Below are 13,130 nucleotides of genomic sequence, written 5' to 3'. Positions count from 1 at the left end.
TGTTATCTTAAAACAAACTGCTTTCTGTCTGCAGTTATTTTTGGATTCTTCTGGCTCTCGTGGAGCTTACACTGGCTAAGAAGGTTGTCTTTGAGAAAAAACAAATTCCTATCCAAATAGCACAAATAACATTCTGACACTGGTATGATTATAAAGTGAGCATCATGTTTTGAAAATTGTTTATCATAATTTTCAAATTAGAGTTGGAGGGGGCTTCCCGGTGTTACGGGACAGGTGGAGCAGGGGAGCTAGCGAAGTTCTAGTTTCTACTAAGAGCAATCATGAAAACATGTAATTTGGGCCCAGGGTTCAAAATATTGAACTATTCCTTTAAGTATTTCTACTTATTTCCTTATTTTAGACAATATTTTGGCAGTAAAACACTCATCGGACAATTGTATCAAATAACTATACAAGGCGACGTATGCTCCCGTCACATGACTCCTTTGGAGTCAGCCACGACTCAGGTCGCTGCTCGCCACTCACATCCCGGGCGACCGCAACACGACAGCGGACACGCTGTCGCGACAGGTCTCACTCAGCTGAGAGTGAAGGCTCCACCCCCAGGTGGTCCAGCTGATCTGGGACCTCTACGGCAGGGCACAGATAGATCTCTTGCCTCCCAAGACAACTCCCATTGTCCGCTCTGGTACTCCCTAAACGGAGGCCCCTCTCGGCACAGACACACTGGCACACAGCTGGCCCCGGGGGCTGCACAAGTAAGCATTTACCCCAGTAAGCCTTCTTGCATTGGTGCTGAGCAAGGTCAGGGAGGACGAGGAACAGGTCACCTTAATGGCTCATTATTGGCCCACCCGGACCTGGTTCTCAGATCTCACGCTCCTCGCAACAGCACCTCCCAGGCAAATTCCCCTGAGGAAAGACCTTCTTTCTTAATAGGTCTTTGTTACCGTTTGTTCTGTTTACAAATAAGTAACTTCAAAAGCAATTTGCTATCCAATAGTTAAATTCATGTCTGATATGTCCATGACTTTTAAGAATAATTGTTTAGAAGTTAGCCCTTCTTGATACTCTTTTTAAAACATTCTATTTTAATGTTGTATCTACACCCTGTAAAATTTTTATAATTAATAATCCAAAATCTACACAGCCTGCTATTGAAACAACGTCAAAACCTTGTAAGTACATTTTGGCTTTGCTTGAAGAATATTAACTTTTAAAACATTTAGATATAAATCTCTTGTGTAGTTGAGATTATGTCCTGTAATTTCACTTAAAAAAAAAAAATACATATTTTTCTCATGTAATAATTTAATTCCAAAGTCATTGTTTTAGTTTGGATCTGTCTACCACTTTCCAATTAGCCAGTTTCTCAGTTATTATGATAATATTAAAAGGACAGCTGATTAAAGTTTTATTTCAGTATTTCCATTTTCCTGTTGTGACTGTTAAATTGTCATTGCAGTTTCAACAGCGACCTCTATTAGCAATGCTTTCAAAAATACAACAAAAAGCTGTGATTAAAATTGAATATTCAGTCCTACTTGCCCAAATGTGCCCTATCTGGTGACTTATGTTACTGCATTTATTTCTGCTCTATCTGAACTAATTTTTAAGCTTAACATTTTAAACATGAACCCTTCACTTTACGGTCATATCATCAAGATGAAAACACCGATGTCTTAGATAAATTCATCTGAGATCATTTCTGTTGCAGCTGTTCCTCACACCACTCAGATTTTAGCAAGACCTAAAGGTTCTGTCTATAACACAGCACATCGATTTTAATTTTATTTGTAATTATTTTCTACAAATACACATAATCATGGTTTGAAGCATTGTTTTTCTGTTTATTTAGGCACATGGATTATGGTGATTTCCACTGGTGTAGGTTTATTTATATCTGGACTCGTTGGGCTTATCTGTTTATGCTCAAGTAAGGAAAGTTTACATATGTATATACTTAGCTCTATACTGTTCAATATAGAATTTACCATGTGAGCAAGAAATTAACATATGACATAGCAGTTTATTGTTTTCCAGGTAAAAAAAGAACTGCATGGTAAGTTTTTTTCATCTATTCAATAGTCTGTGATACGTACAGTATCTGCAGGTTTTTGTAGATAATAATATATATTTTTTGTAGTCCAGAAAGCATTTTCAAATGTTTATTTTATAATTGTATGCACATATGCATCATTGTACATCCATAAAGATCAATGACTGGCTGATTCTAGGAAGAAAGATAAAAAATTGGTATTTCAGTATTGAGATTCTGTTGTATTATTTGTTAGTCCTCAGGTAAAGTTTGACAGTCATGCAATTGCAGGAGGTAAGGTGAGTAATGTATAGATATATAAAGAAAATATATTTTCAGTAAAAATAAAATAATAATAATAATAAATTGATCAACTGTCACAAATATACATGGTGAAATTATTTATTTTTCACATATCCCAGCTAATCTGGGGTCAGAGTGCAGGGTCAGCCATGATACGGCACCCCTGGAGCAGATAGGTTCAAGGGCCTTGCTCAAGGGCCCAACAGTGGTGTCTTGGTGGTGTTGGAGCTTGAACCCCTGACCTTCTGGTCAGTAACCCAGAGCCTTAACCGCTGAGCCACCACTGCCCTCATTATAGATACATTTCTGCATGATACTCCCAGCTAAGCTGTACACAGTACACAGTAATGAGTAGATTGTAATATAAGTGAAGTATGAATGAATAAAGACATACAATTTCTATAAACAGTTTGTTCTATAAACTGTTTTTTAGAATGGTTCTGGAACTGCAGAGGTATATTCTTTGATCACTTGTGTACCAGCCACATCTCATTCCACAGGTACGAAAACACCAGTAAATACAGGACATCCACACTTTCCCACACAGGGATAGTTCATCCAAAAATGAAAATGCTGTCTTTATTTGATCACCCACCTGTTGTTACAAACACATATGAATGTCTTGCTTTTGCAGAATGCATATTCTCTTTCCATTTAATACAATTAAATGGTGACTGATATTTTTTGGTGAACCTTTCCTTTAAGGTGCATAAAACAGGTTCATGTTAAAAAATGTGTTTATAAAAATACAAATATGTTCTTCAAAGCAAAATGACAAAAAAGCTTCTGCATTACGTTGCAGTTGCTTTGGTTAGCAAACAACAGAAAGAGGGAAGTGTTATGGAGAGTGAGGTATGTGAACACTATCACACCATTAACCCACATGACAGATTTAAACAGAACCAAATAAAATTTCCATTATTAACCGAAACATAACAAACTTTTGTCTTCTGGACTGGCAACAATCTTTCTGTTTCTTTTCTTTATTACTTCATTAAGCCTGTTTACCACGTGTACTGCACCATCCCTGACACCGCAGTTAACTCCAACACAGGCGATCATGTCTACAATTTGGAAAAGATGAACTGATGTGCTGCTTTTTAGTATTTATTTGTCATTGGCACAGAGATTCAACAGAGTCTGAATATTGCTGGTGCCAATTTTGAGGGTGTTCCTCTCAAACTAGTGCCACCAAACAATTTTTTTTTTGCTTTCTGTTAACAACTTTGATACTTTTTGCCTACAAATGTATTTTCCTTTGATTCTTTGGGCCATGTTGAATTTTTCACCATGGTTGTGACAATTCAAACAAGCCTCATAAAGTCTGACACCAAATGGATTTTTGAATTTCACAATACCCATGAATAGTCATCCTTTTTTCCTTGAGTATTATGGAGTACTATTTAACAATACCAATTTTCACGGTCCACCATAAGACTTTCAAACATTTTTAGGCCTTCTGTTAACAACTTTGATACTTTTTGCCTACAAATGTATTTTCCTTTGATTCTTTGGGCCATGTTGAATTTTTCAACATGGTTGTGACAATTCAAACAAGCCTCATAAAGTCTGACACCAAATGGATTTTTGAAGTTCACAACACCCATGAATAGTCATCCTTTTTTCCTTGAGTATTATGGAGTACTATTTAACAATACAAATTTTCAAGGTCCACCATAAGACTTTCAAACATTTTTTTACTTAATTATTATTTTAGTTGTATTTTATTTTTTTAACAGTGAGGGTGGCCAACATGATTCAAGGCATATCTTGGCTAATCTTTTGCCTATTGAAATAAGTCTATAGAATGTGACTATTGCTATGTTTTTCATATGCTAATTTCATCTAGACTGGACTATTGTTATTATTGTCCTTTATATTTGGGGATATCAAATGATTCACTATCACGTTTACAGTTAATGCAAAATACAGTAGCTAGACTCCTGATTGGCACCAGGAAGTATACTAGTACCTCTCCAGTTTTAGCTTCTTTGCATTGGCTTCCAGTAAAATACAGAGCTCAATTTAAGGTACTTTTAACAGTTTTTAAGGGTTTGCATGGACTTGCACTAGATTATATTTCAGACCTCTTACATCAACATCAAACCACTAGACCTTTAAGATCTTCACAGAGCCTGCTTTTAAGTGTCCCTTTATCCCGTTTGAAAACCAAAGAGGATCGTGCCTTGCTCGCCTTTATATAGACTGCCGATTCATATTAGAAAGCATTGAGTATTTTAAGTCTCAGTAGAAGACTCATCTTTACTCTATTGCTTATAACTTTTCTTAGATTTACTGTTGTTTTGGCTTATATTATGCATGTATTAATTGTGACTGTATTTTAAATTTTGTTATTGTAAAGCATTTTGGTCAACATATGTTGTTTTTAAATGTGCTATACAAATAAATATGATTGATTGATTGATTGATTGATTGATTGATTAAAGAATGTCCTAAATTAAATTCTCTGGATTACTCTTAGTGCGACCAGAATAATTAAAATTTTCACATCTTCCTTTCTAAATTGGAATATTTTCAATAATCAGGTTGCTGTTATTTATCTCCCAAAAATGCAAATGGTGCATTCCAAGATATATATATATATATATAATAATTCATAGAAAACTGATGGAAAATATGTTTTTATTAATATAACATGGCTTTCCTTTGATGTAAAGGGATTAAGCAATTAAAATCATTTTTCAAGTAATTCTTTTAAGCAAGCAAAACTTATAAAGTTTGTTAAGAACCCACATCTCATCTTATGATGACAATGTATGCTATTCTTACAAAGCAATGTGAAATATTCCTATTTTTTCCACGTCATGCATCTTTTAAATAAAGTTTACATTTTAATTGGGAGGCAGGCAAATAATTCTGAAATGAATGACATTTCTGCTAATTTTTCCTCTGTGCTGAACACGGCAGTTAGCTGTGGTGGCTGATAGTGGCCACTAATATCCAGTTATATTTGCTTGTCCATATGTAAGAATAAAACACTCTGCAGATTCTAAAACTGTCTTTGATGGTAATAAATATCATCTATCCTTTGAAATTCAAAAATCACATAGATGATTTTGTCTCAGTGGACTGAGATTTAATGTTTGGTAGAAGCAAGACTCTCTTATTTGAGTGTAATAAAGTCCAATGGTCAAGGCTGGTGTCAGAGGTCACCTGCTGATGAGGAAGGATAATACTGGGAATAGAATAGCCACCATTGGAAAATTCAAAGCATTTGCTGATCCACATTCCACAGCATTCTCCTGTAGAAAACAAAAACAGTGTTAGCTAGTAAACCCTACAAATGCAGAAAGTCTTATATGAAAGTCTTATATGAATAGACAGAAAGTAAGAAAGACATTTGCAAGTAACTTCATCAAGCTTAATATTTTAACTCTATAATAGGGGAAAAATCGCAGCGATTAGATTTTACAAAAAAAAATTGGGCACAAAAAAAATTATGTAAATAATGTGGTCTGTTGTGATTTCTGAATTAATTTTAAACCTATGAACATTCAACCCTAAAACATTTTGGAATGTATCTGAGTTGAATGTTCACTGCAGAAAAACAGGGTTTGATAAAGAAATGTCATGGTTTAATGGTTTTTCTTTTGGTTTTTCTTTTCAATAACATGTGATTACAAGGTACATATAAAAATTGAGTGACACAACAAACGGACTGAATGGACTGCGCTAAGATGAAATGAGCCACCGAAGGGGGCAGCGATATGAATATATTAGCGCTTTTGGAACAACTTTAGGTGTGACCAGCTGTGAATATGTTTGCAACACGTCAATGAAATTGACTAGAATTTATATCCTCTGATTGTGATATCATTGGATGCACCTGTAGCAGGGCTATAAATAGATGCGTCACAGGTGCATCGTCAGATCTTTTGTCTTCAGATCATTCTGTGTGTGTTGTGCTTCTTGACTGTCAGAACTTTATATTTTCCTCTGTTAGGAGTTAGAATTGTTAGGCAGTGCGCAGAAACCTTTCTCTTTTCTTAAAAAAAAAAAAAGAATGACTGATAAATAAAGCAAGCGGTGTGTGTTCCCATGTTTACGCTCTATAGCTGAAGCGGACACACACCAGTTTTGTTTTGTGTGTTTGGGGGACGAGCATGCTGCTCTTGCTCTGCTCGCTCGCTTCGGCCGTGGAGCCATGCGATTGAGACCTCTTGCTAGGACCATGATCCCTTCATGGGATTTAGCAATAGTCCTTGAGGGTCTGGTTGAGACCCCATTTGAACCTCTAGAGTCAGCATCTGATAAACTTCTGACTCTCAAGATGGTTTTTCTTATGGCAATTACTTTTTTTTTATTACGATTTTGCCCAATGGCTAAAAGCAATATTGCACACTCATCCTGACTACCTGCCTAAGGTTCCTTCTCGACCGTACATCTGGTCACTCTCGAAGCCTTCTGCTCCCCACCGTTTACAACGCCAGAGCAGGAAAGACTTCACAGACTGTATCCAGTCCGTGCCCTTCAGACTTATGTCCACCGCACTAGCCAGTGGCTATCCGTTTGCCATGGGGGCTGCAACAAGGGGCGGCCGCCACCAAGCAGACAATGTCGCATTGGGTGAGGGATGCTATTGCCCTGGCCTACGAGGTGCACGGTCAAGCTTCGTCAGTAGGGATCAGGGATCACTCTACCAGAGGGCTCGCCTCCTCTAAAGCCTTGGCTAGAGGTGTCCCTCTGCAATATGTTTGTAATGCGGCGGGCTGGTCCTCACTGCATACATTCATAAGATTCTATAGTTTGGATATTCATGCCACTCCGGGCTCTTATGTCCTTGAGTCTACATCACAAGCTCATGTCTGAGACCTCTTGCGCTCTTGTGAGCACAACTACACAACCGTAAAGGGTCCGGACATCCACAGTGCGGCGGCGTGGGTATTCTCGTTCCCAAAGCGCTAATTCAGCGCAGCATTAAAGTGTAGCTTTTTGATAGGGAACGTCTCGGGTTACTTAACTGTAACCCCTGTTCCCTGATAAAAGCAGAACGAGATGCTGCACTTCATTGCCGCACTGGGATGCCCCAGGACTGCTCTTCAGACAAAATACCTGATGATGCACCTGTGACGCATCTATTTATAGCCCTGCTACAGGTGTATCCAATGAAGTCACCAGCAGAGGCTATAAATTCTAGTCAATTTCATTGACGTGTTGCACAAATATTCACAGCTGGTCACACCTAAAGTTGTTTCCAAAGCGCTAAATCAGCACAGCATCTCGTTCCGCTTTTATCAGGGAACAGGGGTTACAGTTAAGTAACCCGAGATGTTCTAATAATTGTTAGATTAATCACTTATCAAAATAATCGTTAGTTGCAGCCCTAGCTATAAACAATTTTATATATATATTTTTTTACATTTGAGTAAATAATATTAAGTAAATAATAAATAAATAAACATATAAATAAATAATTAAATGTAGTACATAAAATAAATGTTGTATATATTTATATGTACCATATATATATATATATATATATATATATATATATATATATATATATATATATATATATATATACACACAGTATATATTTTTATATATAAAATATAAATGTTTTTTTCCCCGATTTCTGAGAATGTACCTTACCATAAAACACACACACACACACACACACACACACACACACACACACACACACACACACACACACACACACACACACACACACACACACACATATATACCTCTGGATGGAATGGGTGACAGGATTGCGGTCGTCTGCGATCCTTCTGAAACTTTAGTCTGTCACACTTCAGAGACTCATTATGTGCTTAGCGGTCAAGGGTCATAGTTTGATAAGTACAATACAACAACAATTTGACCACAGTGGAAACTTACAATTCTTTAACATGACAAAAAAGTATACTGTATCTGTGTTTGTCAGCATATGAAAGGATATGAATTATCTCAATGGGTTCCATGGTAACTGAAGGGGTCATGCTAAAGTCACATTTATTCTCAACTACCACCATGAAAAGGTTACTGCTGGGAATTTGCTGAATAACAAATGTACTGAGAGGGGAAAACAGAAATCAAAATGTGAGAGTCTTGTATAGAAGAAATGTTGAAAAGTAACATCTCTAAAAACAAGCTTACTTCTTGTTTGCTTTGGCAATTCGATATTAAGGGTGACATTGCAGTATTTATATATAAAGGGGTTGATTCTGATACAGTCTGAACTACAGAGAACACACAATTACCTATTACAAACTGACCACAGACAGACTAAAATAGCTTTCCACAGAAAGGTGTCAGCGATGTTCAAGATGGGTTTTCATGCTTTTTATTTAGAAGTATGAGGAGAGGGTGACTGTGAGAATGTTTACTGCACTTTGCATTGTCTCTTTTTCTGACATGATCCTTCTGAAACTTTAATCTGTCACTTGTAATTTTTAATAAAAATGTGACAACTTGCCTCTGAATCAACATTCCTTTTCAGTTGACATCGCAAATTCTTTCACTTGCAAATATTTAACATTATGGAAGTTAAATGGGTCACAATTGCCCTTCATGTTGACCTTAAAATTGAGTCGTGGTGGTCTTGATATCCTCTGATTGTGTACCAAAGAATATTAAGAATTTGGCAACAAGATCTCACAGTAAGTTATGCTAATTGCTTTTGTATGAGTTTTGTCATAACATGCGACTTTTAGACAAACAATGCAATCACACACACTTCCCTAACAAAGTGTGGCACCTTACCCACACATAACTTTGATTGCATTTCAAAAAGCACTGTTTTGCATCACTGAAGAAAGAGAAACCTCCAAGTTTTGAATATTTAACCCCTTACCCACAACCTATACCTAAACCTGTTGGTGTCAGATGGGCTGGTTTGTGTATTTCTGTAACTGCTGACCTCCTGGGATTTTCACACTCAACAGTCTCTAGAATTTACTCAGAATTGTGCAACAGAGAATAGCCAGACTGGTTCGAACTGGCAAAGTAAATGGTAACTCAGATAACCGCTCTGTACAATTGTGGTGAGAAGGATAGCATCTCATAATGCTATTCTGAGATGTGGGTTGACACCAGAGGGGTTACCAGGATATCATGTTTGGGGGGGGCATTTGACTTGTTTGGGGGGGCAACATAAACAATTGAAAAAACTGGCGCAAAATTAAGCTATACTTCACACAATCTGTTTTAGTGCATATCTTTTTCTAAGCCAGGAACCCAGAGATAGGCACAGGGCCCCTATTAGACTATAGGGCTTAAACTGGATTTTTGATGTGTCAGACCTCACGCATCTGCTAGCGATGGAAAAATATGCACAAAACAATCCACTTTTAAATTGTAATTTATCATCAGATGCAGAGGCGTTTCCAGCATTGAAGGACATCCGGGGCTTAGCCCAGACAATTTTATTTTCACACTAGCAACCACTTCCCTGTAGTCCAAAGCTGGTGAGAGGGTATTCTTTGAGTTTTGCTCTGGCTGGGCCTGTTTCTACAGTTCCTAAATCTTCCACTCTAGTACTATCCTCAACATCCTCTCTCCTCCCTGAATCATCTGTGATGCAAAAGAACAGATACAGCACATAACTTATTGCAAATCAGCATCAAACAACTAATTCATCAAGTGCTACATATGTCAAATTGTAGACCAATACCATTGAAGAAAATGTATTGGGAAGAGCAGATCAGTGGGATTGCCCTAATATCTATCATGATTCTTGAATTTTCGTGTACATTAACATAAAGTCATCACAAAAGAGTAAAGTGAGGTAAAAAAATTATTGAATATAAATAATTTATATTTTTTGACTTAAATAGTCAAAATGATGTACCGTAATTTCCGGACTATAAGCCGCAACTTTTTTCCCACGCTTTGAACCTCGCGGCTTATACAATGACGCGGCTAATATATGGATTTTTCCCGCTTTCAAATTTTATAAAAAAAAAACATTCTGTGACGTGCTCAGTTTTTTGGCGGCGTGAAGCTTTCATTAGACCAATGAAATTGCCGAACGGGTTAAGGTCAAAACAACTTTTTTTGTTTACTGTTTAGATTAAATCGAGCGCGCTCAAACTTCCCATCATTCTGATTACGGTAGTAATTTTGTCACCCTCACCATGGCAAAGACATGGAGAAACGCATATGATGCAGCTTTCAAGTTGATCTGGCTGTTGGAAAAGGAAATAGAGCTGCTGCACGGGAGCTTGGTCTTAATGAGTCGATGATAAGACGTTGGAAACAGCAGCGTGAGGAATTGACTCAAGTGCAAAAAGACAACTAATCTGAGGCTATTCAACTCCGACACCGAAGGAGATGACTTCAGTGGTTTCAGTGCACAGGACGAGGAAGATAGTGACCAATAACTTTCTTGGTAGGCTACTGTTTACTGCAACTGTTTTATTACAAGCCGTGTGTGGCAGCGGGGGCGTGGTCAAGCGCCCGTCCGGGAGAGAAAAGCGGTAAGGGCGCTTACACCTGCGCTAAATTATGTCTAACACCGGTGTCTAATTTCAAGTGCCCTGCTTCACGTGTCCTTCTTGGGAAAACTGTCACACGTTTTCAGCAGGGCACTTGACGTTCCAGGTAGGCTTTTAATGGCCACAGCAATGTTTACAATCAATTTTATGAAGTTTCTCAGTTCTTCTATGCGCCAACACTAGACTGACGTGTGTCACTCTCTCAGCTCTGTGGCTGCTGCCTTTTTATGCCGCTCTCCCCATGCTTACTGAAATTAGACACCGGTGTTAGACATAATTTAGCTCAGGTGTAAGCGCCCTTACCGCTTTTCTCTCCCGGACGGGCGCTTGACCACGTCCCCGCTGCCACACCGTGTTTTGTTAAAGCCTATTTATTTTTGTTACAAGCCATGTTTCGTTAAAGCCTGAGTAAAGTTCATTTGTTTCAATGTACTGGTAGGCACCTGCGGCTTATAGACAGGTGCGGCTTATTTATGTTTAAAATAATATTGTATTTAAAAATCAGTGGGTGCGGCTTATATTCAGGTGCGCTCAATAGTCCGGAAATTACGGTACAAGATCCTAAGTTAAAGCAATATATGAATAACTTTAGTCTAAGTTCATTGACACACTATGGCATCGAACTGTATATAATTCTCATTATCTCTATGAGAATAATTCATCTGTCAAAATCCTTTCATTAGGATCATTGAGATAAACAATGTTTCACTTTTAACTTTCTCTAAAGTAAAGTGACTTATTAATTGTTACCAGTTTCCATGCCTGATTCTGGCACTGCTGCTGCTCCTCAGTCTGTTGCTCATCTTTGCTACACTCTACAAAACCATTTAATCAAATCAAAGTGTATATTTCCTACAAACTAATATCACAAAACAAGTCACACATACATTTTATGTTAATGCTTATTGGTTATCCTTAGCGAAAACAACACCTGATAAACAAGAAAAGTACACTCCGAACGGGGCTCGAACCGCGGCGTGAGAGGCGACTGCGTTAACTCGGAGCTACCAAGCTGCGTCAATCTAAACAAGGAGGTTAGAGGCTACAATTCTTGAGGTTTAGCCTACTGTGGGTGAAAGCCAGCTAGATGATGATCTTAAGACTTTAAGGACAAAAACAAATGTGAATTCTTACCCACTGACTTCTTTCGGAAAAATCCCCAAAGCCTCATTTGCTTAATTTTTGCTGTCTTTCCTGCTAATTGCGTTAACTCGCCACTAAGTAACGTTAGTTGATGTCAACGACTGTGCAAGCTCCTCCTCTACCTGCTGCATATTCAAAAGAGAGGAAGAAACGGAGTCGCCCATAGGCTACCGACAGCAAAGGAACTTATTCTGTAGGCTAGATTATGCCTATGTCTATTTTTACAGGCTGTATGCAGTATGTGCAAAGCCAAAGCACAATGAAATAAGGCAACTTATGATTTCGGGGGTTTACATAGGCTTTTGTCCGGTTTCATATTTGTCAGTCAACTATTCAAAATACATTCGGGGCTACACTCAAAACAACAGATGGACAGATTATTTCTCAAATTCTCAGGGGAGGCAGAGCTTATCCTAGGGGAGGCACTGCCTCCCCCAGCCTCCCCCTAGACACGCCCCTGGTTGACACAATATTTGGCAGGTGGTTTTAATGTTGTGGCTGATCAGTGGTATAAACATGCACTTTCTAGACATAAGTGTTCTTACCATATACAGCCATCACAGGCAACGTTGCCTGTGGTCTCTTTGATGGTGCGCTCAGACACAAAGGCTGGATATTCAGTGTCACATGGCACCATCATCATCCTCTGAGCTCTCTGGGCTGATGGACACATGGACACACTCAACAAACTTAACTTTCCCATATAATCAAAATCTGTGTATTTAAGATATAAATGTATTTAATATTATACATAAACCACATATTATGTGATGGGCCATTACAGTACATGCATTCTGAATACAGCTGTGAACCAGCATTCATAATTGGGATTTATAGGCTTATTAGTCCTTTATTAGATTTTGTGCTGAACATTCAAAGTCGTGCAATGAAAAACAACAAGGGTCAGAATATAACACCATTAACTGTTTAAACATGGGTGAACATGTTTCTAAAAGATACCTTTTACTGTGGAGTCATAGTTCCACCAACTGTACAGGTTAAACTCCAGCAGAAATCTGAAATAAAGAGACATTTTCTGCTCAGAAACACAGAGTGAAAATTCCAAATTGTCATGAATAATTCTATGGCAAAACTCCTTCTTACATGACAAGTTCAGTCAAGAGCCATTTCATTGCGATGAAGGGCTGCAAAGAAAGAGCATCAGGTGTCAGAGAAAGAATCCAAAGGCACCTATAGTCAAACACTCCTGATGATATTGATGT

General features: G+C 37.9%; 1 protein-coding gene across 1 annotated transcript in view; it reads right to left on the bottom strand.

Annotated features, from left to right (window-relative positions):
- Window positions 1-5,106: 5,106 nt before the first annotated feature.
- The window catches only part of LOC127632459 (voltage-dependent calcium channel subunit alpha-2/delta-3-like), a 92,310-nt gene continuing 84,286 nt past the window's right edge, over window positions 5,107-13,130 (bottom strand). The window contains exons 33-38 of the mRNA XM_052111037.1: window positions 13,012-13,052; window positions 12,868-12,923; window positions 12,453-12,567; window positions 8,229-8,341; window positions 8,014-8,096; window positions 5,107-5,565 (exon numbers count right to left, since the gene is read on the bottom strand). Coding sequence (XP_051966997.1) covers window positions 5,473-5,565; window positions 8,014-8,096; window positions 8,229-8,341; window positions 12,453-12,567; window positions 12,868-12,923; window positions 13,012-13,052 — 501 coding nt within the window. The 3' untranslated portion in view covers window positions 5,107-5,472. The remainder of the gene's footprint in view (window positions 5,566-8,013; window positions 8,097-8,228; window positions 8,342-12,452; window positions 12,568-12,867; window positions 12,924-13,011; window positions 13,053-13,130) is intronic.

This window comes from Xyrauchen texanus, chromosome 39 (assembly GCF_025860055.1).
Source record: "Xyrauchen texanus isolate HMW12.3.18 chromosome 39, RBS_HiC_50CHRs, whole genome shotgun sequence".
NCBI classification, from domain to species: domain Eukaryota; kingdom Metazoa; phylum Chordata; class Actinopteri; order Cypriniformes; family Catostomidae; genus Xyrauchen; species Xyrauchen texanus.
This window is presented reverse-complemented; position numbering and strand designations above follow the sequence as displayed.